Genomic DNA, 24,326 nt, shown 5'->3' with positions numbered 1-24,326 from the left:
TTCATACGATCGGACAGTACGAACCGTCCCTGGCTGCGTTCGTGAAACGGAAAAAAAACATCCACGGATTTTAACGGTCTCAGGGACTCGGAGAAGGCGTATCGTGCGCGCGTGACGATCCCTGAACGATCAAGTGTGTACGAAGTCCTCGTGGCCAGGAAGGATCGAAGCTACCAGCAGAGGTGCAGCGGTCGGCCATTGCGCTTTCTTCGTGTCGCCGTTACGACCGCACGGTGCTCTGCTATCGGTGTGTGTTACATTATATCGGGTGTACCAAAACCATACGTGTCTTTCTTCTTCGCTCAACCGGCCTATCCCCATGAAAAACATCGTAAGATCGTTTTCGCCCGTCTCGTGTTTCGCGAAATGATATTGTACTGACTCGTGCCCATGACGTGCGAGACACGATACGCTCCGTCGGTAACGGCGTCTCTCATTCCCATCTTTCTTCTTCTCTACTTTCTTCTTTTTCCTTTTTCGTATTCACGAAAATTTTAATTGTACATTACACACCCATGTGCACATTGCATGCTATATTTTTGTCATAAATTCGTCTATTCCGAGATTTTATATACCGTTCTGCATGTGTTACCTCGTGTGATAGATTTTGAAAGCCGGCATCTCGTGATTGTTCGTAGTAAAGTCACGTTTCAATCACGAGAATATTTAGGCGGGCTTTTGTGTGTCATCTAGAATATTTCTTATCGTCTATAAATATTTCCAAGTTTATAATCAACGACCTATTCTTATTTCCTTGATCGTTATGCATTAAATCCATCTCATTATTTATTTTGTCATTAATATCATCAAACTCTTCGGTCTTTATTATTCTCTCGTGAGTGGAACAACAATGAAAGAGAGATAGAAAAGGAAGAAAAACATACAGTAGTAATACCGACAGTGTCAAATTAAGTTGTTCGCTCGAAGTGCGGCGACGGAAAGTGTTTTCAGTCTGCGACGGACAAAGAGCCCCCTCTGTTTCTCCCTATTTGATTCTTCAATTTGATGCACGCGCACAAGAGGCATTTTGTGCACTGGGAAAACATGTGTCTGCCATTCTATAATACGTCTCGATTCGCGGGCAAAAGTTCCATCTCCCTTTCAATGAACTCGCCCGCGCTGCCATCGATGTTCATTGTCTTTTATTCAATCGCCCCTTTCATTGGCGAGTTACGAGCTTTCCGCGCCTTCTCGCGTTGTTACATTGCCGCGTGCTTTTTCATCGTGTCTCCTCTGTCGCATCTCCTCTCCAATTGTTCCTTTTTTTTCGTCTTAAAACAAGGATATTGTGAAAATTCACTTGTTCTTGGGAAAAAAAAACATTAAAATTATTACATTATTGTGATCTTTCCAATGGCTAGATATATAAGATTCTTGTCTGGAACGTATCGATAGTGTTGCATTGTTCGCTATTTATTTCTGCAAATTCTCTGACGCAAGCAACCATCAAATATAGGTAAACAATTTGCATCTTGACAATGGTAATTCGCGATTAAAATTTTCCATTAAATCATTTTTTTATATGTTATTATATTATTCGTAATTCGAACATAAAAAAATATATAGATATAAATCAGTGACATAATTATTGTTTCTCTTTCTTAAATACAATTAAATTTCGTTTTAATTAAAGAAACGTGTGTTTTTTCATTTTCTGATTTTTAAATATACATGTGCGATAAGAAATTAAATTTACACTTGAAAAAACCTTTGTTTCCATAATTGTATATTTTCTGTGTATGTGCCATTGATATTTTTGTTACGTTGTTGATAACTTTTTTCTATTCTTTTTATTCTTTCAAATCATTTATATATATATTTTTTGTAAATTTCTTATTTATTCTTTCCTTATTTTTCTCTTCAAAGATTTCTTATTAGTCTTTTTTGAATTTTCTCTTTCTCAATTTTCTCTTTTCTCTTTGCTCTTTTTGCTTTTCTTAATTTCCTGTGTTATGTCTGTGGTATAATCGTTACGTATAAAACGCATTACTGACACGTCGTAGATGTTTTTAACAGATATCAATGTTTCCCACGTATATGAAAGAGACATATATACGTATATATATATGTGCAACGGTGCCCACCACGATTGATCGATTATTGGCAGTTTCTATTTCCACATATAATCCCCTGCGAATCAATCGACAGAAAACAAATATCCCTTCGTAGCTTTCTTTCTCATATTCATAACTATATCTAACCATACATGACAACAAGTATTTTATTTTCTTTTAACACAACGATGATAGTTTCAATAGTTAGTAAGGGAGAGTGATAGAGAAGTAAAACGTTATGTGAATACATCATTTTGGAAGGATATATAAAATTCGGAATAGAGAAAATTTATTATTTATAAAATGCGTGGGCAATTTCTATGTTTCACGGTTAGAAATACCAGTTTCATTCTTCATCGTTCAAACGATCAAGCAAGAATAATCTGTTCGATGATTAATGCGATCGAAGTTTTTTCTGAGACACCTGCATTGGGTAGTTGTGTGATATAGGACATGTGACATCATTTATAGGAAAGGAATATTAATATTATATCTAATTCAAATAATCAAATTGTCGATTCACTATTTAGTATTAGAATTTTATTCTAATACTAAAATAATACTTCTAATACTAAAATGTTATTGGTAATTGTGTTATTTTTCTAGAAAATATACTATATGTATACAGATATCATATTAATTTGTTTGAAATTCATTAATTATTGATTAATAGTAATAATAATAGATTTTAATAATAAATTAAAAAAAAATAAAGAAAGGAGAAAAAAATTTTAATTAATCAAAAAAGATAGGAAAATCAGGAAACTGATTATCGTTATTTCTCTCACAATAATATTATTATTATTAGTGTTTTTTTTTCTTCGTTATCATCATTGTTTACCGCTTCCTAATCCGGTTCTATAGTACCGGAATCGCGTCATCGAGAAAAAGCGTTTAAAACCTTTAACGATCTTCGTCGTTCCTCTTCCGCCGCCACCTTCTGCCTATTCCCCACTTCCCCTTTTTTCGCCTGTTACTTAATTTAGAGTCCGTGTCGGGTTACCCATTCGTTAGCTGTTGCAGTTTAATAGGATTTACCGGTGTAATGCAGCAAGCCATAAGAGCCACTTTGATGAGAATCCATCTAGTTTGAATCTAATTCCACTGGAACTCCATTCGATGACTATGATCATGACTGGGTTATATCAAGTAGTGTGGGGATATACAGGATATGATAATGAAGTTTGTTTTTATTAGAATCTTTATATTCTATATTTTTACATTTTTAATATCGCATATTTTTTTGATATTTTATCTCTTCAATGTTGTGATTAACAATCAATGATCAAAAATATTATGTACAATAAATAAAAGATTTTTCAATCGTAAAAATTCTGAACATTTATATCCTAAGATTAAATTCTTGTATAAGAAAAATGTCTATTATATCCTCGATTTAAATTTCCTTCTCCATGTACTTACATATTTCTATCATCGTGATGTACAAAAGAGACGTGTAAAGAGAAAGGATGAGAGAGATGATCGGTGGGAATCGAGCTCTGGAAAAAGTTATTAGATTACCGCGTAGAATATTACGCCGACGATGCGGTTAGTCTCGTCGTTATCTTTATCCCCGTAGCGCACCTGCTGCGCAAAGTGTTCACGCACATGTGCGCGCCTATAGTTTCGCATGCAGAACGCGCAACGATAAGTGCGTGTGTCTGTTGCGCGTTGTAGATAAATCGGCAGAGGCGCGAGGAGCATAGTGATTTTTTAAAATTCACTCACGCCACGCAAAGAAACGAACGACCGGCGCAGACGATCGAGATATCCTCTCATTCCTGTCGCAAGGAAGCAGTGGCGTAGCAAACATTTTAAATAGTAATCATCTTTTGATCATCGTATACAGTCGGCCATGTCTGTTTGAGAGGTTAGGAATATTTCGGCAGGAATGAGGATTATTATTCTTAAGATTCAATTCATGTTATAAATTAATAAAAATTTCTAATTTTGTAATAATGTTGTTGGCTACGCCACTGTGAACGCCCGCAAATCCTTTCACACTAATAACGGCCAATCTGAAATCTCATTCTAGAATGTACATCAGGGATCGATGTAAAGAGGAATACATTAAACGCTTCACGGAGCGGCATTCACACGAAAGGAAACTGGAAATTTACAAATAGAAAGGTATTCGTCAAAAGCACCTTGTATACAGAACATAAAATCTCGATCCGTTTGCTAGAGCGAAGATTAAATTCGTGTTTTCAATACACGGAATTACAACAGTTTTTCTGTATTCCATTGTACTTCGATATCGGTAATATCACTGTGAGATTCAATGGAGAGAAAGGAAGAAATCTGTGGGTGATCAGTCTTTCGACATTCACGAATCGACAATCGAAGACACGATCTGTAAAGAGGAATCTAGCGGATGCGCAGGCATCTCCCGCGCCGTCGTTAAAGTGAAAGGCGCCTTGCTACGTGCATACGAGTGTCGTGTTTGTACGTGAATCCGCAGAATACACGTGACATTTTTATGATGGCATGCTAACGTGTCACTAGGACCTGCTGTGGTAACGATTATTGGAAGCAATCGTTAGCGTGTCTTGTGCACGATCTCCTCTGCTATTTAAAGAGGACAACACGAAGTATTGTCAATTCAAAGAAAGAAATAGACGAATAACGACGAATCATAACGACATTTGTGATTACAACTATAGTCTTTCTTCTCTTAACGTGAATGCGTATTACAATTGTGTATCATCTTCAGTCACGGGATAAGAAAAAGAGTAAGATAGAAAGGTTACACAACATATAAAACAAGACGAGCGCTGAGCATTCTGATTGTTTGGTTCCGTAACGACTTACCGATTGCCGCATCTCCATGAAGCTTCATTTAATACGTTTCTTTTTTGTGGATTAGAGAGAGTTACGGTGCGAACACACGTAAATGCAACGATCCACCATTGATACGGAAGAAGTTCGCTGGCACAAGTGTTTTTCGAGAAACCTGCTCCTTGACCCTGGGATTACCGTGGATCAAGGAAATCAAGATAAAGTGTGACAAGTGAAAAGTCCGGTTTCGTGTAACTCGTTTGCGTGCTTGCTATATATATATTCCGTGGCGCGCGGGAAACGTCGGCTTTTGACCGACAGAGGGGGCCAACGAACTCGAGTTCGACCGATAGGTGGTTCCTACGGTGTCAGCGCGAAACGGCGGGACTTACGCCGGACAATCTCGAACCTCAAACTCGAGTTGAGTCGATCAAGCCGTCCAACAGCTTGTCGGCGTCCTTCCTGTTGTCCTTGGTCCTCGGTGAAGGGGGACTGATCGGCCCTGGTGGTGTCCTGGGGCCGCAGATGGGAGCTGGTCTACTGGAGCCCGACAGGGTGATCAACCCCGTAAAACGACATCAGCCATTCCAACTTCCGCTCGAGGCCTACGCTCTTCCCCTTCTTGCTCGTCGCTCACTAGGTTTCTCCCCGTTGATTCGGCCGCATAAACTCGATCAAGCTGGAATTGATGGAGTTGGAGAACATTGTAGCAAACACTGTATATCTCAAAGCGAGAGAAGGTAAGTGATGTATCATTATTTCCCGTATAGATAATTATATGTATTTAGAAATGTTATTCATATTATTTATTTGTCTCTTTCTTTCGCCATGTTTTTCTTTTCACATCGTGTGAATACTAACCTACCTTTACTACGAGCGAATAGCACCTGTGATACTTGATTGGCAGTACTGTTATTACCGGAACTACTATTTGCGTATACACTATCTTTCCAATGAGGTTCTTCGTCGATTTAAGCGTCGTATGTGTTTGCTTTTAGATGAACTTACGTTTATTTATAGCCTTCTGCAACTTTCAGGAAGCAATTCATATAAAAGTTCTATTATTCTCGATATCTAATCTTTAGTTCAACTTGGAGGTTAGCTTTTGTTAGTTTAAGTAAAGTTAGTTTAATATAAAGAAGGATTAATTTTTTTTTATTATTCAATATAGAAATTAAAATCTTAATATTTATTCAATTAAAATCTAATTTATTATCATTACAATTTTGATTATCGACGTAGATATATCAATTTTTAAAAAGTTAACAAACATTGAGAATTTTTATAGTCGTGTAAGAAAAAATATTGGTTAAACATCGCATTGAAAGTTACATAGATAGGGTTTCACTGTATGAAATCCACGTTCCATATCATCAGCACAGACATTAAATTTCCGGTTCTTGTTCCATACATAACTTGTTCCATATTATCTTATGTAATTGTTTTGTTATGTTGCGAATATTGTTCTCTTGTGCACTGTGTTCCTTGTTATACTAAACACCATAATATCTTTTATGTACTATTGAAATAGCGAGCAATTATCATATGTAAATACAATCAAAAATATTTTATAACGAAATAAAAGAATTATTAAATAGAACTATAAATTATTAAATAGCATAAATTTAATGATGTTAAAAATATATTTTGAAATTTTATTCGATATTAAAAGTTTATAATAACGTAAATTATAAAAATTCAATGTAAATAAAAAATATACAAATGATATTTTATTCTAAATGAAATAAGTTGAAATATTTTTTTATTTTTATTATTTAAAAGTATCAGTTCTATCTGTTGCAGTAAGTTTCACAGGCGGATAGCTAAATTTTCATAACATAGCGTTTCAAATTATCTTTAAATCAGGAGATGATTCTAGGATAATAAATTCTAGAATAGCTTTGTAGAATTTTATGAATTGTTTTGGAATTATTTTACACTAGGCGCTTTTAATAAATCTTTATTATTCAAATTTAAAATTTTTTAGTGTCAATGATATGTAATTAATTAAAAAATCTTTATTTAAAAAATTCTTATTCGATGATTCATGAAAATGAATTCATATTTTAAATTAACTTAACTATAATAAAAATTTCAATAAAAAATAACGATCGTTTCTTGGTCGCGAATTTTCAATAGAGCAATAAAGTAATACGCTTTCAAACTTTGAACATAAACCGTGAATAAGCAACCAAAAGAAAACGAAACAAAAATATATGGTAAAACTTTATATGAAAACTCATTTGTTTTATTCGCGACAAACAGACCAAGTCGATGTTCCCACGGATATTTATTCGCCACACTCGAAATTACGTTACTATTAGAGAGGCTACTCCACGATGAATGGTTTACATGCAAATGGCTTAATGGGAACCCGCGCTGGCACAGGATCCTAATTAAACTGTATACTTTACCTTATTATGCTTTTGCCCTTTGTATCGCGTGCAATAAAGTGCATCGAGGATTGACACGAGTTCACGAGCGTGCTCGCGCCCGTGCACTGTCGGTAATTGTAGATTTCATGCGGGAGCCTCGAGGCGGCGTTGTTAAGGAAGCTAAATTTTCCTTTACCTAAAGCGTCTTACGATATCGTCGCGGAATACTAATTAGACTAACACGGCCGCGCGAACTGATTACAAAAGTTTTCTTTTGTCGGTGTGACGAAACTGTTTTGAACGAATTCTACGTCTGTTTTGGATTAAAAAAGATTTTAGATTTGTGTTTATGATAATCAAATATAGTAGAAATATTTTTGGTTAATACGGTTAGATTAGATTTTTATTGTTAAAAATATAAACTATTAATTGGACGTTTATATTATACTGTGAAATTGAATATTAGTGTAGTAGAATTTATTTTTTTCTCATAGATCAAATAAATGTGTTTCTGATTGTTACCGATCAAATATGGCGGTAGAAATGTTTTTGGTTAATCCACATGATTAGGTTAGATTTTTATTATATAGATATTTGTACAGTGAATTATATTGAAGCATAATTGATTATCATTTTATTTTAGAATTTATTTTTCGTTTTAAATTCAATGGATGAATTTGAATAATCAATCATGATTATTAATCAAATATAGTATATTTGATCATTGATTTAGATGATATTGTTAAGAAATGTTTTTACATTTTTTCATTTTTATCGTTACATATATTTTTATTTCATATTCTTTATTATAATTGTATAATTATTTTCAGAGTTAAGTTATCATTGTTTATATATTCTACTTTAAAGTCATTCGCATATCATTCATTAGTCAAATTTCTTAAAATTGATAACACATAGCAATTTTTCAAAAATTTCAACGTGAAGTTTGTTCAGTTTAAAAATTTCATAAATTTTTCATGTAAGATCAATATCAATTTTCGTTCATGCAATTATCGATAAATTATTCTTTTCAAATATTGTATGAAATTATCATTTATTTACATCATAATATTTTTTTCTCATAATAAAATTCAAACATTTAGATATAATTTTTAAATTATCAAAACATTATGAATAGATTAAAAATACAAAAAGAAGAAAAAAAAAACTTAATGAAAGACAGAATTCTCTAAACCAGAAATCATGTTTTCATTATACGAGCAAGCAATCCCTTACAAGCAAGAATCCTATCAGAATCTCGAGTCAAATTATCAAACCTCGATCCAATCCCATCAAACCTCTTTCACCGTGAAGGAATCTCCGCGAAGGGGAAGTGTGTTCCACCTTTCATCCGATTGAAATGCGATAAACCGCAGGCAAGGACGGGAATAGCGAGGATTCCATCGATTCGTTCGCGGGGAATGGGCGTGTTGCGTGGCTGCAGACTCGAAGAAGTGGCGAATTTTAATTAGCGTAGTGCCAGCCGCTTTCTCACATCCTGTGACAAGGCTTTTTGAACGGAAAGGGAAAGAAAGAGAGAAATCGTAATAGATAGAAATAAATGTATATTCTATAGTTGTCAATTGAATTTTGAATAACACAATTTTTTTCTCTCTTTTTTTTATTTAGTATATTTTAAAAATGTGCTATTTTCAATGTGTCTATATTTTCTATCACAATAAATAATTTATAAATTATTAATGGCTATAGTAGTATTTATATCTATCTAATTATTCATTGAAAAAGTAATAATAGTATAATAAAATCAAATCTTAGATTTTTCAGTTATTATATTACAATTTTTATCATTCATATATGAATATTGAAAAAATCAACTAAAAAAATAAGGACATATATCTACGTCAATGAATTTGAATTCTACTTAACATTGCAAATAATGTATGCTAATCTTAAAATAAGGTTTTTTTTATTTTATCTTATATTATTCTAGATCATATAAGAAAAACGCAATAAAACTTATTAAGTTACTTTTTTTAATTTTTACCATTTTAAAGAGCAATATTAAAACTATGGCTATAAGGTTCAAGGTATGAACCTTGATAGCCTATCATGTTCATCTTTTTAACTTTGAAATATTGAACCACTCCCAGTTAATTACTGGAAGAGATAAAAAAAAAAAACCATAAAATCAACAAAATGAACATATTTATGTGCTTTTTATATGATAAAGTAACAGAATGAGATTTTCGGTTAATAGTAGGATATTGTCGTTAAATCTTTGAGAAATAAAATATTATAGACAAATGTACATGTGTACAATATGAAAGAGAAAAAGAGCTTGTTGCGTGGCCAAGGCAAAAGTAGGTAAATGGGCTCGCGTGATGCGCCAACGACGTCAATGGGCCTATAATCGCATCGTCTCACTGAACTTTATAAATATTATACATGTGTTTGTTCGTGCACGAAGGAGTGGAGTGAACGTTTGGGAGAATTACGTAAGAAATGCGCTCGGGTTAATTGCTAGCCGCGAGGGTGTCATTTTCGCAGTACTAGTAATCTCTGTGGGACGATAGATTGGGTTGTTGAAAATTGAGGTCAGAGAGTTGAAAAATGTAAAGATTTTGCTTTAGGGTGATTTCTTACGGTATTTTATGTGAAAAAAGGAAAATGAATGGTGCTATTCTGATTAGAAAGCTGATTTAAGATTTTTATAAAATTGGTATCTAGGGAAGAATTAAGAATTATTTTATATGGAAAAAAGAAGAATGAATAATTGATTAGAAGAATAATTAAAATTTTAAAATTTAAATTTTTCTGAAATTAATATCTAGAAAATTTTTAGGATTTGAAAAGATTTTATTTTAAGGTTCGTTTGCTGAGATATTGATGATGTGCAAAAAAAAAAAAAAATAATGAGAAATGTTTATATTTCTTTGAAGAATTGATATTTGGAAAATTTTTAAAACATTCAATTAATGGGGCAATTCATTTAATGAAGATTAAATGGAATAAGAAGAATTGCACTGTGTGGAAAACAATGACGTTAAAATTTATAAATAAGAAGTTATGAAAGAAGTTATTTTCTAAAGGAAATCTTGTATCCTTGTATATTGAATATAAAAGAGAATTTTTAAAATACAAGGAAAAATGAATTTGATGAAGATTGAATAGGATAAAAGAAAATAGTATATAGTTGTGCATGTGAAAAAGAATATATATACAAGATACAAGGAAAAACTTTATTTTTTAAAAAAGATTTTGTGTCTAGGGAATTTTTAGGTCACAGGAATGTTTGTTTGATACAAAAGATGAACAAGCGTATCTATCAGATAAATTTAATAATATTGAAAATAATTGCATTATGTAAAGAAAAAATAATAATAGAAAAAAATATGAAAAAAGTTTTTTAAAGAATTTTTGAAACTCTATAAGTATAAAACTTGCCTTCAATAATTCTGTTTGTGTAATTTCTCCAATATATACAGATATATATATTTATAAATGATGACTATTGCAATAATTGGTAATAATCCGTTATCTTTCGCGAAACTTTTCTCCTTATTTAGACCTCTTCTCAGAGTTGGTCTCGAATTTTTTTAAATATACTCTGCAAGATATAGTGCTCATGATGATAAACTTGAAATGTGAAGTTTGAAGTAATATTCCGTGCTTCCTTTCCTGTAAAAATACAAGGCCAATTAATATGTTGATAATGAATTGAAAGCTTCCTGTTGGCACCGAGTTTTAATAATTTAATTAACTTTCTAGTTGCATTATTTATAATAGGAACTCGTGGAAATGGTAATTAATTTTCAAATAATATGTTTCAAGAATTTCAAGATCTCTCTAATTTACAATATACATAATTGCAATTTTAAGAATTTGTTATAAAATAATAAGTTCATTATACATTGAGTCGTAGAGAAAATATATATATTTTTTACAAAATATACATAAAATTCATATTCATGAATTTTTAATTCTTTTTGAAAATAAGTCGGATAACTAAAAAATTTGAAATTCGTAATTTCTATTAATTTACTAGTTCAGTATCTTATAATTATTACACATTAATTGTAAAAATAGATATTAATTATATTTTTATATTCATTAAACTCTTGAAGTTACAATTCTTTTTTTTTTCTTTTTATTTTATTTTTCCTATTTTCCGCTTTTATTTTTATATGTTATATAAAAATGATCAGAGAGAGAAACAGAGATAAACGATAAATTTCTTTGTACCGTTAGTTACAAACGTGATATGATTGCATTTGCAGATCCGAAAAGGGACAACGATTATTTTGAAACGTCACGTCGTTTCTCGTTGACGCACGTTGAGTTGTACGAGAAATATTAAATCTACGTAATTATACTGTTTGCTACCATTCAATATCATTACCATTCATATCATGACTATATACTTGACTATATTCTTTCATTTCTTTACTTTTATAATTAGACGTTACTTTGTTTAATAATTTTATAAAATAAAATTTGTATCTATATCTGTATTAAATTAAATCACTTATTCATATCATATTTCGTTTATAATATGCCAAAAATAATTGTCACATAATTTTTTTTTCAATCAATTAACCACCATTTTATAAAATTTACAAAAATTATCAAATTCAAAATAGGAAAAAAAATCATGAAATAATATAGTTACAATTTTTCCAAATATTAAATTAAAGTAATCTAATTGCAGTTTTTTTTTTAAATTTGATTACATATAAAGAAAGTTTCACAGAATATTCTAATTATCTTTTAATATTTTAAATCTCATAAATATAATATGAATTTATAATAAAATATTTAATACACACCAGCTTAACTAACACTATACTTTACTAATACATTACTTATACATTATACTTTATTCAATTCAAAAAGATTGCAATAAATACATTATATCTTATAATTCAAAAGTGATAAGAATTGGAATCTTTTATTCAAAAGCTTAACATCAATGATGTTCCCTTTCCACTGAGAAAGAATATCAAATTCATCCTATCCAATACTCCAAGAATCGAAAAGAAAGGGTAAGGTATTTCACAATGGGAGGGTCTCCTGCTAATTACCATCGTTATACGCAATACCCCATTCACCGACCTTCATCAATGAAATTCACCGAAAAAGAAGAAATCCCCTCCCCTCTCCACTGTACAAAATCACTATGCGATCATTAATCATAACAACGAATTTCATCGCGTTCGAACAACGAAGTTCCTCTGCTTTCTGGCTCGCAACGTGGGCCACGAAATTTAGTTCCACTTTCATTAATTTGCAAATGTATTCCGCCGGTGCGTTATTAACCGCGACGTTGTAACGCGTTTATGACAGTTTTGAGATGAATGAACCGCTCGACCTTGCCTCGATTATTTTCTGAAATTTACTTAACCGTTTCCCAAGCTTTGTACCGAAAATTGAAAACCGACCAAAATGTCGGAAATGCATTATCATTCGTTAAAGTGAGATGTTGAAGATTGATCGAAAAAAAAAAAAAAGAAAAAAAAAAGATAATAAAGAGTTATGAAATATCGAAAATTAATAATAAAGAATATCGGAATATTGAAAAGTGATGGAAATTTTAAATATTGGGAAATATAAATAAAAATATTGGAACATAATAGTAAGAAATTGAAATATCGGAAAATGATAATAAACTGAAATATTGGAAATATTGGTATAAAAAATTTAAATATTGAGAAAATTAATGGAGATTCCATTTCGTTTTCATCGCGTTTTATTTGATTTTTATGTATCGATTATTAAATTCTATATATTTTTACGCAAATTCTTATATTGTATGTATTATAATAATAATAATAATCATCGAAGAAATGAAGATCACTTGTTATATCGTGTATCATTTTGCGATTTAAATTTTCAACGAATGCGTAAACATTCTGGATTTATATTAAACATCCCATTTTTTCAATAGTACATTTACATTACATAACACATGGAATGTTTATTCATATTCTCGATTTGTTTGTTTACGATCTCTTGTTTTCATTATTGTTAAATAATTTCTTCGCTAATTTCAATTTGATCATGGATCAAATATCCGATCTCTTCTACAAAATGAAAACATATTATATATATATATATATATATATATATATATATGTATCTTGTTTTCAACGTTTGTTTCACGTTGATCAAATCGTTCTTGGAAAAGTGGGGATCGTGTTATCGCTGTTTTATTGAAGCCAATAACGAGGCAAATACAATAATAATTCTGGCACGATAATAATACAGAGATAGCGAAAACAAAACAAAAGAAAAAAAAAAAAAACGAGGAAGGCTGCAGCTTGTCTTGCTTTATCCGCTTTAATGGCCAACTGTGATGATAATTATATCATAGACGATATGATTTTAACGTAATAAATTAATGAAAGAACACGCGAATTATTTCCATTATCCCTAGATTTCATTTCTGATTAATTAAAATAAATAAATAAATAAATAAGTCTAATCGAAGGAAAAATTTTTAACGATAAAAATAAATCTCTGCAAATCGTTTACTACTTTGATAGCAATTAATCTTTAATAAATTAACATTAAAAATTCGAATCTATATATTGCATATAGAGGAGATCTAAATATTTCCCCAATAATTACTCAATCTAGATGCGATCCAAAATTCGAATTTCGTCTTTCGAATCGAAAAAAAAAAAAACAATCGTGGAAATAACACGTGGAGAAATTCGATGGAGGAGGGGGGAAGAGAAATTCTCTGTCGATGGAAGCAGTCCTCTTTGATTTATCGCACGGCGTATATCTTACGAGTTCTCCGATCCCGCGACTCGACTCCTCCACTTCCGCCTCCACGAGACCCTCGAGTGCACGGTGGCGGAAACACGATCGGATCCCGGTCGCAAAAACCACCCTCGATTCAACCCCTATTCGAAGTCTTTTCACCGAAGATCGATTCGACTGAATTTCCTTCGCCCCCTTTTCTTCGATTGCAGGAAGAAGAGGTTCCTTTTGAAAGTCGAAAGTCGATTGGAGGACGCCACGGTTGAATTATTGTCGAGAAGAGGATGGTTAATTTCTTGGTTTATCAAATTTCTTCCATTTTTTTTTTTTTTATTTTTTGTTTTTGTTTCGTGTTGTGTATAGGGGAGATTGATGATGGTATCAAGTAGTAAAAATATTTAATTCAACAGATAGGTAATAAAATGTGATAGAAGATGTGAATATATATTATTTTAATAAATACATATTGGTAGAGGTATTCGTTAATTTTATGTTTCTTTCGTAGAATCTCGTTCGTTTGAAAAATATTTCATTATATTTTAACAAGTTTAATCATTTTTACCCACTCTCTTATGAATATTTATTAGAAACAGTTTTATCCTGGATGAGTAAATTAAATTCATTTCTTCGAAAAAGAATATTTTAAATTGATTACTTAGTAGTATTGGAATACTACTATTAAATTTTTCCATTAATGAAAATTGATTTTTTTTAATTTATTACCTGTTGATTCTAATAATGATTTAATCATTTCTCTTACAAGATGCAATTACCAATATGATTAAACTATCTTTTGTTGATATTGTATAATTATAATGCGTATAAATTCACTGCTTTTCCCCAGAAAAAAAAGGAATTTTTTTCGTTGGAAAACTATTAATTACCGACTGGTAAAACGGAATTGTCCCACTTGAATCGCGGTTTTCCAGCGGAAACTCTATCTCTGCGCTCTCGCGTATCGATTATCCGCGAAATGGTTCCACCAGCATTCTTGAAAAATGTTCGAGAATTTCCGAATTTCATCTCGATATATACCTTTATTTCTTTAAAAACAATTTTTAAATTTAGAATTTTTATTCCAATAATATTTTTCAAAATTTCCAAGCAATCAGAAAATTAAAAATATAAATATTGTTAAGTCTTTGAATCTGGTAGATTCGCTTTTTTTTTTTTTTCCTTTATCTTTTTATGCGCATTTTTTACATTTTTCACGCTCAGAGATCGATCGATCGAGTAGAATTATCGAGTAGCTGTTTACAATTTACATTTCTTCATTATTACGCGTAAAATTTCATGAATAAAATATCTCGTCAAAGTTTGCCGAGGAACGTGAAGGAATTTCCCTGACGTCTATTCGCGAGATACGTAGAATTTCTACAAATTACCAACGACAGGTTCAATCTGATATCATCGTTGATATGCATGATAGAATATGGTACATCGGTCGAAAAAAGGGGGAAGGGGGCTGTTCGAAATAGGACGTGTGGAGCAGGGTAAAAGAGACACGCGAGTGACACGAGAGGGATGGAAATTTAAAAAGATTGTGGACGTCAGAAACATAATTGCACGGTAGAGAAATTTTTCCATGAAATCTTTCCATCGATTCCTCTTATGGACGTAACGCCATACGTACAACCGAGCATAATTGAATCTTTTCCAATTTAGAAAGGAGACGAAAAAGATTATAGAGAGAGAGAGAGAGAGAGAGAGAGAGAGAAAAGAGATAAAAAAATATGATATCGTAGAATTCTCCAATCTTATTTTTATAAATCTTTCAAAATATTATTATTTCCAATTTTTCGCGGGTAATTTCGTGGATAATATTTAAAAAAGAAAAAATTGAAAAAAATAAATACTATCATTGAGCAATTTTATTTTCGCAATTTTATTTTTATTTATTGATTTTTGATCCATTTGTGTACATTTTCTTTTCTCTTTTTTTTTTTTTTTTTTATTCGAAATACCTTTTCACAAGATTTCGAAATTGTTTTCCACGGTTAAAGTCAAATTATCTAGCAACGTTCGCCAATTACCAACGCTTAACTTTGTAAAGTTGAATCGCAGAAACGGATCCTCTATTGCAGTTTTAATTAGCGATCGTTGCAAGACAGGAATCGTTGCATAATTGAAACGTTTCGAGCCAGGAAAATCGCTGCTCGCCTCGCCAATTTATTTTTCCTTATGTAGTGGTAATCATTGATAAAATAACAGATCTCTTAATTCTTCTGAATTATTATACAAGATTTATTTCTTGATTCATTGACTTATCTGATTAAAAAAAAAAAAAATTATACACACATATATCGTATTTCAAAATTTTTAATCTTAATTTATTAATCTTAATTTTGTTGTTATTATTCTTTTTTTTTTTCAGGCGGTGGTGACAGCAACAAGGGTAAGAGTAAAAAATGGCGGAAGATACTCCAATTCCCGCACATTTCCCAATGCATAGGCCTAAAAGATAAATTGGGTGAGTATTTCTCTCATGAATATGTTACATTATAAGCGATAAATTTGATTTATTGGGGCAGAATTTTTAATTGACGTATTATCGCTGATTGTAAATTTGACTTGTATGGATATGGAATTTCTATTATGCGTTTAAAACGAAAAATGGAATAATATCTTCAATTTATTTATTTATTGGAAAATAATTCTATTTTTTACATTTAAATTTATTAAAAAGAATTATATTTTTTATTGCTTTGTTTTTTTTTAAATAATAAGTAAATCTTCGATAGAATTCTACTTGACTTTCATTTATTAGAACAGTATTCTATACATCAATGATTTCTACATCAATAAACAATAGAATTCCATTAGAATTTCGAGATGTCAAATCAATAATTTACATACTATCGATTCCATTAGATTTTAAACAAAAACAAAATTTAAATTTTACTGTAATAAAATAATAATATTGTGGCATCAAAAAAAAATTTGTCGATCAAATTTTAACATCTTAAATATTATTACAATCTCTTTCACTCGGTTAAACTTTTTTCACTCACTTAATCTTACATTTCCCTTTTTTTTCTCCCGCCATTACTGCCAAAAGCTGGTTTTTGAATTGTTGCCGCCATTATTATATTTCGATCCTGATGAACACTTATTGCTCGAGCAAAGAAGTCGTAAAGTAACGAAGAAAATCAATGAACTCTTATTACATGAACATTACATTAGGTTAATTAGACCTTCATAGAGTCGGATACTAAATGGAGTTTCACTGTATCCTCTCCTCCTCTCCTTTGTCTATATTCATTCGAAACGATCGGTGAACCTTCAATCCTCTTATTCTAATCCGGCAACCGATAACGATAATAAGATGACGCCGATAAGAGGGATAAAGGAGCAAGATAGAGATGGATAGTTTTATATATATATATATATAAAGAGAGAGAAAGAGGAGAGATCTGGAATAGACGCGCCAATTAAAATCTTTGACTCCTCTTTGTGTGTTTGTCGCGGGTTCACGAACTTTCGATCTCTCGATCGTTCCAGTTTCGATCTCGCTCTCGATTGTAGAATGTTGTGATCGAGAGTAAAAAAAAAAATATACATTGCATCAATTATAAATAATAGGATGTATATAACGTAATTTATACGAGTGTTTTTCGAAAAGAGAAATATTCTCTTTTAAGAAATAGGGATAATACAAAAATTATTATATATATTCTTTCCTTCCACTAAATTTTGAAATTCTGAAAGCAAATAAAAATATTCTCATAAAGTCTCTAACTATGTAATAATCTTTTTGAGGGTCGAGAGATGTGAATAAATTCAAAAATTATTATTTTATTATTCGCTTATATCATTTTATGTTAAACAATCAAAAATATTTTCATAAAAGTGTCAACTCGTTCAATATTCAATCTGGATTTTTTTTTAGGAACTAGAACACGATATATGTCGTATACTTCTTCCCTGGGCTTTTCCCCCCCCATGAATCTCATGATTAATCAACGCGTAACCCTCCGGCGACCTCGCGCCGGATTATTGAATCTCAGGCGAAAAAAACGTCACGACGAAGAGAGAGGTTATATAGGAAGATAAGAAAGTGTTCTAGCCACGTTGTCGCCGGTTAATTAAGCCGTGATGAGTGCCCAAGGCGGTGAAAGTGTCTCTTTTCATGGCACAAGTGCCCCACGCTTCGAATTACATGGTCTTAGGGGGTGAGATATTACGGTTGATTGATGAGCCATGGTTGATTGATCGTGGAACAACGAGTTTCGTGGGGTGTTTTGTGATTGAAATTGGATGGATCGCTAAAGGATTTGGGGGAGGGATTGCTGGAAGAGTTTCCTGGTTATTGAGCAGAAGATTTGTTGGATTAGGTGTAATCCTGTAGATTGTGGTTTCGTTGGTGTATGATATAGAGATGGATTTCATCTCTTTTTATTGATAGATTAGGGATTTTTGTTTCTTCAAATTTATTTCTCTTGTGAAATTGATGAGTTTCTTGAATTAATTAAGATATAAGTTGAATAGCTATATATTTGTTGTTATATTTTATTATATTTGTTATTTGAGAATTTTTATTTTTATAGATAATTTGATAATAAATAATAATTGTAAAAATATATTTGATAATTAATTAAGTCATATTTAACAATAATGAATTTTAATTTATATTTATATGATTTAATAATCAGCAAGTCAATTTATAAAATATCATGCTTAATATGTTATAATATTTTAATATATTATAATATAATATATATAATATTTTAACCATTGAGAAATAAATTGCAAATAAATAATTAAAAAATTATTTACTTTAGTTATGAATAATTTAATCGATAAATATATATTTTTTCTTTAAAAATTAAAAAAGTATCATTATAAAGAATTAATCAATTTGTAAAGGTAAATACTTGCATATATTTCTAGTAACATTAAATTCCCTAAAATTAATCGACCACGAAAACGCGAATCGATACATCGCTTCGCGAGGAATCGAAGTGAATTCTCTGCAGTCAAGTCCAATCCGTTAAGAGCAAAATGGCGGGATTTCAGAGCTGTCGATAATCGGTGGAATCGCGTCAAAATTGGCTATGGATTATCAGGGACCACGCGTCAAGAATATTCCGCGCAACTCGATTAATCCCACGCGGATTCGAGATGCGCCGTTTCATAATTGAGAACCGAAGGGAGCCCGTCGAGTGCTCGTAAAAAAATTAACACGAAGTGTAATTGAGTGATTGATGCTTGAGAAACCGTTTAGACTCGCCGTTCGCTTCCGGCTGATTATAGAGATCGTTTCATGAAGTATGGTAAAAAAGAATTTTATGCGTCGATTTTTTTTTTAATAGAAGTGCTTTATTCTTATCTTTCCAAGATGTTCCACGTAAATTTATATATATATATATATATATATATAAAATATATATATGAAAGAGGTGATAGAAAGCGCTTCAAATTTAAATGAATAAATTATGCATGATAATATGCGTATATAAAAATATATGACTATGATGATATAGAAATAAAATATAATGTTCTTTAATATATCTTTCATAATATAGACAAATATAAATATAATAAAGTGATAAAGATTTAAATTTTTTTCTTAAGAAATTATAACAAAAAAAAAATTGAAAATTGAAATTTCTATTTCTATTTCTCTCCAAAGAATTTGGAAAGGAATTATAAACATTAATTAATCATTTATCCGTTTCATTGATATAGATATCAGGTACAGCTATGTGGTGGATCAGCAACCGATTGGTAGGCTGTTGTTCAGGCAATTCTGCCAGGACAAGAAACCATCCTACCATCGGTACAATCTCTTTCTGGACGCCATCGAGAAATACGAGATCGAGATGGATGAGAATCGGACTGAGCTGGCCAAGGACCTGTTCGAGCAATACCTGAAGAGAGAGGGCTCAGAGGTCGTCGACATCCTAAACGATTCTTTGATCGCCCAGTGTGAGGAGAGGCTCAGCACTGGCGGCAAGGAGCTCTTTGTGGAGATCGCGCAGACCGTGAAAAACTTCCTCGCTGGCGAGCCTTTTTCAGCTTTCCAAACCAGCTTTTATTTCTATAGGTAATTTAACTCAAACTGAAGTTTTTTCTTTTAAAAGACGGTTGGTTTTTCGTTGAGATTTATTCATTTGAGGAATTATTTTTTTCAGAGATTCAGCAGAATATTATTTTCCATTAGCATTAAATAAAAAGTATAATTTATTTTTAATGTTTGATAATAAATTTTTAAATGAAATATGGTAATGAAAAATTATCAGTTTAAATATCTCAAATTTTAATATAGTTTTAGATGAAGAAAAAAATAATTTATTGCTAATACTAAAATCAAAAGTTAAATTAATAAATTATTTTATATGAATAATTATTGAACGTAATATTATAATATGATTTATTAAAATAACCATTCCAGTCTTCCATTTAGAGTTCTAATGAAACCTGTCAATCTTTATCTCGCCGACAAAGCATCCCATTAAAAGCTCTCTAATCAGCAAATATTTGTCTTCAATACTATTGTAGTGTTTTATCAATGCCATTTCGCATATCCTAACAATCGCTCTCTCTTTTCTCAGGTATCTTCAATGGAAATGGTTAGAGGCTCAACCAGTCACGTACAAGACCTTCCGTATGTACAGAGTGCTGGGAAAGGGTGGGTTTGGTGAGGTATGCGCTTGTCAAGTACGAGCAACAGGAAAAATGTATGCGTGCAAGAAATTGGAAAAGAAACGGATCAAAAAACGAAAAGGAGAAGCCATGGTACTCATAGAGAAGAATATATTGCAAAAGATCAACTCTAAATTCGTCGTGTCCCTAGCGTATGCCTATGAGACCAAGGATGCATTGTGTCTAGTTCTGACAATTATGAACGGTGGAGACTTGAAGTTTCATATTTATAACATGGGCGGTGAGCCTGGTTTCGACATCAATCGTGCCAGGTTCTATGCAGCCGAGGTGGTCTGTGGCCTGGAGCATTTGCATTTACAAGGAATAGTTTATAGAGATTGTAAACCAGAAAATATTCTGCTAGATGATCATGGCCATGTAAGAATATCTGATCTTGGTTTGGCTGTGGAGATCACAGAGGGAGACATGGTGACAGGAAGAGTTGGTACAGTTGGATATATGGCACCAGAAGTGATTGACAATGAGAAGTATACATTTTCACCTGATTGGTTCAGTTTTGGATGTCTTCTGTACGAGATGATAGAGGGTCAAGCTCCGTTTCGTGCAAGAAAGGAAAAGGTGAAGCGGGAAGAAGTGGACAGGAGGGTAAAAGAAGATCAAGAAAGGTATTCTGCCAAGTTTACCGAGGAGGCGAAGAGTTTGTGTCAGCAATTATTAAAAAAGAGCCCGAAGAACAGACTGGGTTGCAAGTGCGGTAGACATGGCGCCAAGGAAGTAAAGTTGCATAACTTCTTTCAGTGTTTAAACTGGAAGAGGGTCGAGGCCGGTATGTGGGAACCACCGTTTGTGCCGGATGTGAGTAGGTGTCGTTCAAATTTTAATTTGCCTTTTATACTTTCCTTATTATGGGAATAATGGCATTTTTTATTAAATAATTATTATGATGTAAAATCATAAAATTACAGCAAATATAATTAACTTTAATATGAATAGTTATTAAAAATAAGTTAAAAATATCAAAATTTTATATAACACTTTATTACATTTACTTATGTTATTTACAGCCTCATGCGGTGTATGCTAAAGATGTATTGGACATTGAGCAATTCTCTACAGTGAAAGGTGTCAATTTGGACGCCACTGATGATACCTTCTATAGCAAATTCAATACTGGTAGCGTGTCTATCCCATGGCAAAACGAGGTAAATCTTTTAACGTACTTTCAATATTTATATCGGTTTTCAGAGAGAGAGAGAAATAGAGGGGAGGGGGACATCTTGATATGGTTATAGTATCGAAATATATATTGATTCTCTACTTACATCGAAAAATATAGCGCACCAAAAGTGTTCCTTGTACGTCATAGGCAGTCTGCTATCGTTCCAGTGAACCAGTTTTAGCATTCAAAGCAATCTATATTGCAGTTGCGTTTATCATAAAGATTTATGTTTCATTCGATCAAAGAGATTCTATTTTCTGCGCAGTAAAACTGGTCCTCTTTGTTCCAGATGATAGAGACTGAGTGTTTTAAGGAACTGAACGTGTTAGGTCCTAACAACACACCTACTCCTGATCTATTGATCAATCATCCACCACCAAATAACGAAAATAGAGGCTGCTTTCCATTTCGAAGACAGGTGAATCTTTTTCTTTTATTTTGGCTTATATATTTATTAGAATACTTAGATGTTTAAACTATAAAAAGAAATTAAAAAAAGAAATATTATCCATTTCATAATTAACAAGCTAGATAGTTTATTTTATAGTGTATATATTCAAATTAAAATTCGAATAATCAATTAAGTTAATAAAAATGATGCTTATAAAATTTTAGAACTCTTAGAGTATTTATAGTATATTAAAACACTATAATTAATATAGTATATTAAAACACTAAAATTATTCCATTAATTAATCATAATCATAATGATTCGTTTCTTTTTTTTTTTTTCTTTACTCTAGAAAAAGCAAAGTGCTCGTACAAGACAAATACCATTATCAGAGTGTCATCTACTGGAGTTGTCGCAGAGCCAAAACTCGGAGATGCCAGCTAGCTGATCCAAGGTGAACACAAATAGTGTAAATCAACCGACATCGTCGTCTATGCGACGTCGTCGTTGCGGACGACGTCGACGAGCTCTCAGATGCTGCCCAAAGCTGCTTTGAAACAGGAAAAACAACAAAAAATGATGCCTGAGTAAGCTCTGCAACTTTGGCGCCGATTTTTGGTGTGTTATCTTATGAGATTCACACTCATCTGTAAGAGGGCTAGCTGAGAAGAGGCACTTTCAGCACTACAAGCACATGACACATGTTTTCTCAGGTTTCTCGGAGCAAGAAGCGACGAATACGTTGATACTTGCGAGAATGATACGTTCAAATACGTTTGTAATAAGAGTAACATAGAAGCAACGCCTCGTAATCTTAAAAATCCAAGAGAAATGTTGCTCTTGTTGCAAAGAAATAGTGGATGCAACTATGTAGTTATTACATCGAAATATGAAATTCTTTATGAATGAAATTGATCGTAAAATATTATTTATTTTTGCGTGTGCAGCGCTTGATATTTATTTTCTATCGAATGAAAATGCAATAGTAGGTATTTATGGAGAATGACGTTTGGAATATTGAATTCTCATTACGTATTATCTCATTATATATGTTTTACGGCCATTACTGAACGGTATTCTTTATTCAATTGGTCTATGTACACTTAATGCACATGAATATGAGCGTGATTTCGAGCATTCACACGTTGGCATATATGCAATGTTCGCGTAAATATGTTTACGAATGGCGCAATTACATATCGGTAATTGGGGTCGCGTGCATATAATTTTGTATGTGTACTTAGAGCAGTCGATAGGCGCGTGCACATGCGATAATGATAGTAAGAATGTTATTAACGGATAAAGAAAATATACGCGTGAAAATTGCAATATGATAAAAATATACTGTGAAAAAAATGCTCCGATGGAACCGAAAAAATTTTCTTTCGTTTCTTGGAGCAAGTTCCAGAGGCATTCTAATTTTTTAACTAATTTTTTTAGTTGAAATTAATTGTATTCGCTGCTTAAAATAATCACAGGGTCGTTTGTGTTAGAATAATATGACTAGAGATATTTTTTTTTACTATTATATTACTTTTAAAGATCCTAGTATTTAATTTTTTTTTTTTTTTTTTTGAGTACACGATCCTCTGATTATTTTGAGTATAGAAAAACATAATCTAAAATTCAATCGAAATTTATTTTATAATCAGAGTGTTCTTTCTTGATTGACAATCTTCCAATCTTCATTTTGGAATGTACATTGCATTGCTCAAAATAGTCACTGAATCCTATACTCAAATTATATCTTGAAAACTCCAGATTATGATATAAATTACAATTTAAGTTCATTATTTTGTGAGCAGTGTAATCATCGACTGCCTAATTAGTTCAATTTTCTTCTCAAGTGAAACTCGAACCGAGTAGATGCATTTAAAGAGCGTTAAAAGTCTGTGTTTTGATACTTTTACTTTTTGACGGATGTTTGCGTGTATATATATATATGTATATATATATATATATATAAAATTCTTTTTAAGTACGAATAGTTTTCAACGAGGAGAAACCCGTCCTGAGATACGCACAAATTGATATGCGATTCAATTTTCTTTTTTACAAATGATTCAGTTTGTAGTATATTAAAACGTATTCTTTAATCGAATATTTCCAAGATCTTTTCAAGAAAAAATCGATGAATCGCACAGATAACGAAGCATATAAATGCTATCAAACGCATA

At 31.8% G+C, this 24,326-nt stretch overlaps 1 protein-coding gene across 2 annotated transcripts; it reads left to right on the top strand.

The window, feature by feature from the left end:
* LOC122713776 (G protein-coupled receptor kinase 2) lies at positions 1-24,050 on the top strand. Of its 2 annotated transcripts, none has more exons than XM_043934535.1 (8): positions 1-247; positions 4,090-5,572; positions 16,308-16,403; positions 19,622-19,979; positions 20,488-21,394; positions 21,604-21,741; positions 22,048-22,176; positions 22,502-24,050. In XM_043934535.1, the coding sequence occupies exons 2-8, from the start codon at positions 5,521-5,523 to the stop codon at positions 22,595-22,597; spliced, it is 1,776 nt and encodes a 591-aa protein (XP_043790470.1). In that variant the 5' UTR covers positions 1-247; positions 4,090-5,520; the 3' UTR covers positions 22,598-24,050. The 2 variants fall into 2 exon arrangements, with proteins under 2 accessions (XP_043790470.1, XP_043790471.1); XM_043934536.1 differs by having other exon boundaries at positions 3,069-5,572.
* The last annotated feature ends 276 nt before the right edge of the window (positions 24,051-24,326 follow it).

Source organism: Apis laboriosa, unplaced genomic scaffold (assembly GCF_014066325.1).
Source record: "Apis laboriosa isolate Shangri-la unplaced genomic scaffold, ASM1406632v1 scaffold26_cov146, whole genome shotgun sequence".
Lineage (NCBI taxonomy): Eukaryota > Metazoa > Arthropoda > Insecta > Hymenoptera > Apidae > Apis > Apis laboriosa.
Note: the sequence above shows the minus strand (reverse complement) of the source record. Positions and strands in the feature narration are given on the sequence as shown.

Coding starts and splice junctions, on each gene's coding strand:
- LOC122713776 (XM_043934535.1), top strand. CDS start 5,521: ATGGAGTTGGAGAACATTGTAGCAAACACTGTATATCTCAAAGCGAGA. Junction 21,742..22,047: donor CTATCCCATGGCAAAACGAG/GTAAATCTTTTA, acceptor TCTTTGTTCCAG/ATGATAGAGACTGAGTGTTT. Junction 22,177..22,501: donor GCTTTCCATTTCGAAGACAG/GTGAATCTTTTT, acceptor TCTTTACTCTAG/AAAAAGCAAAGTGCTCGTAC.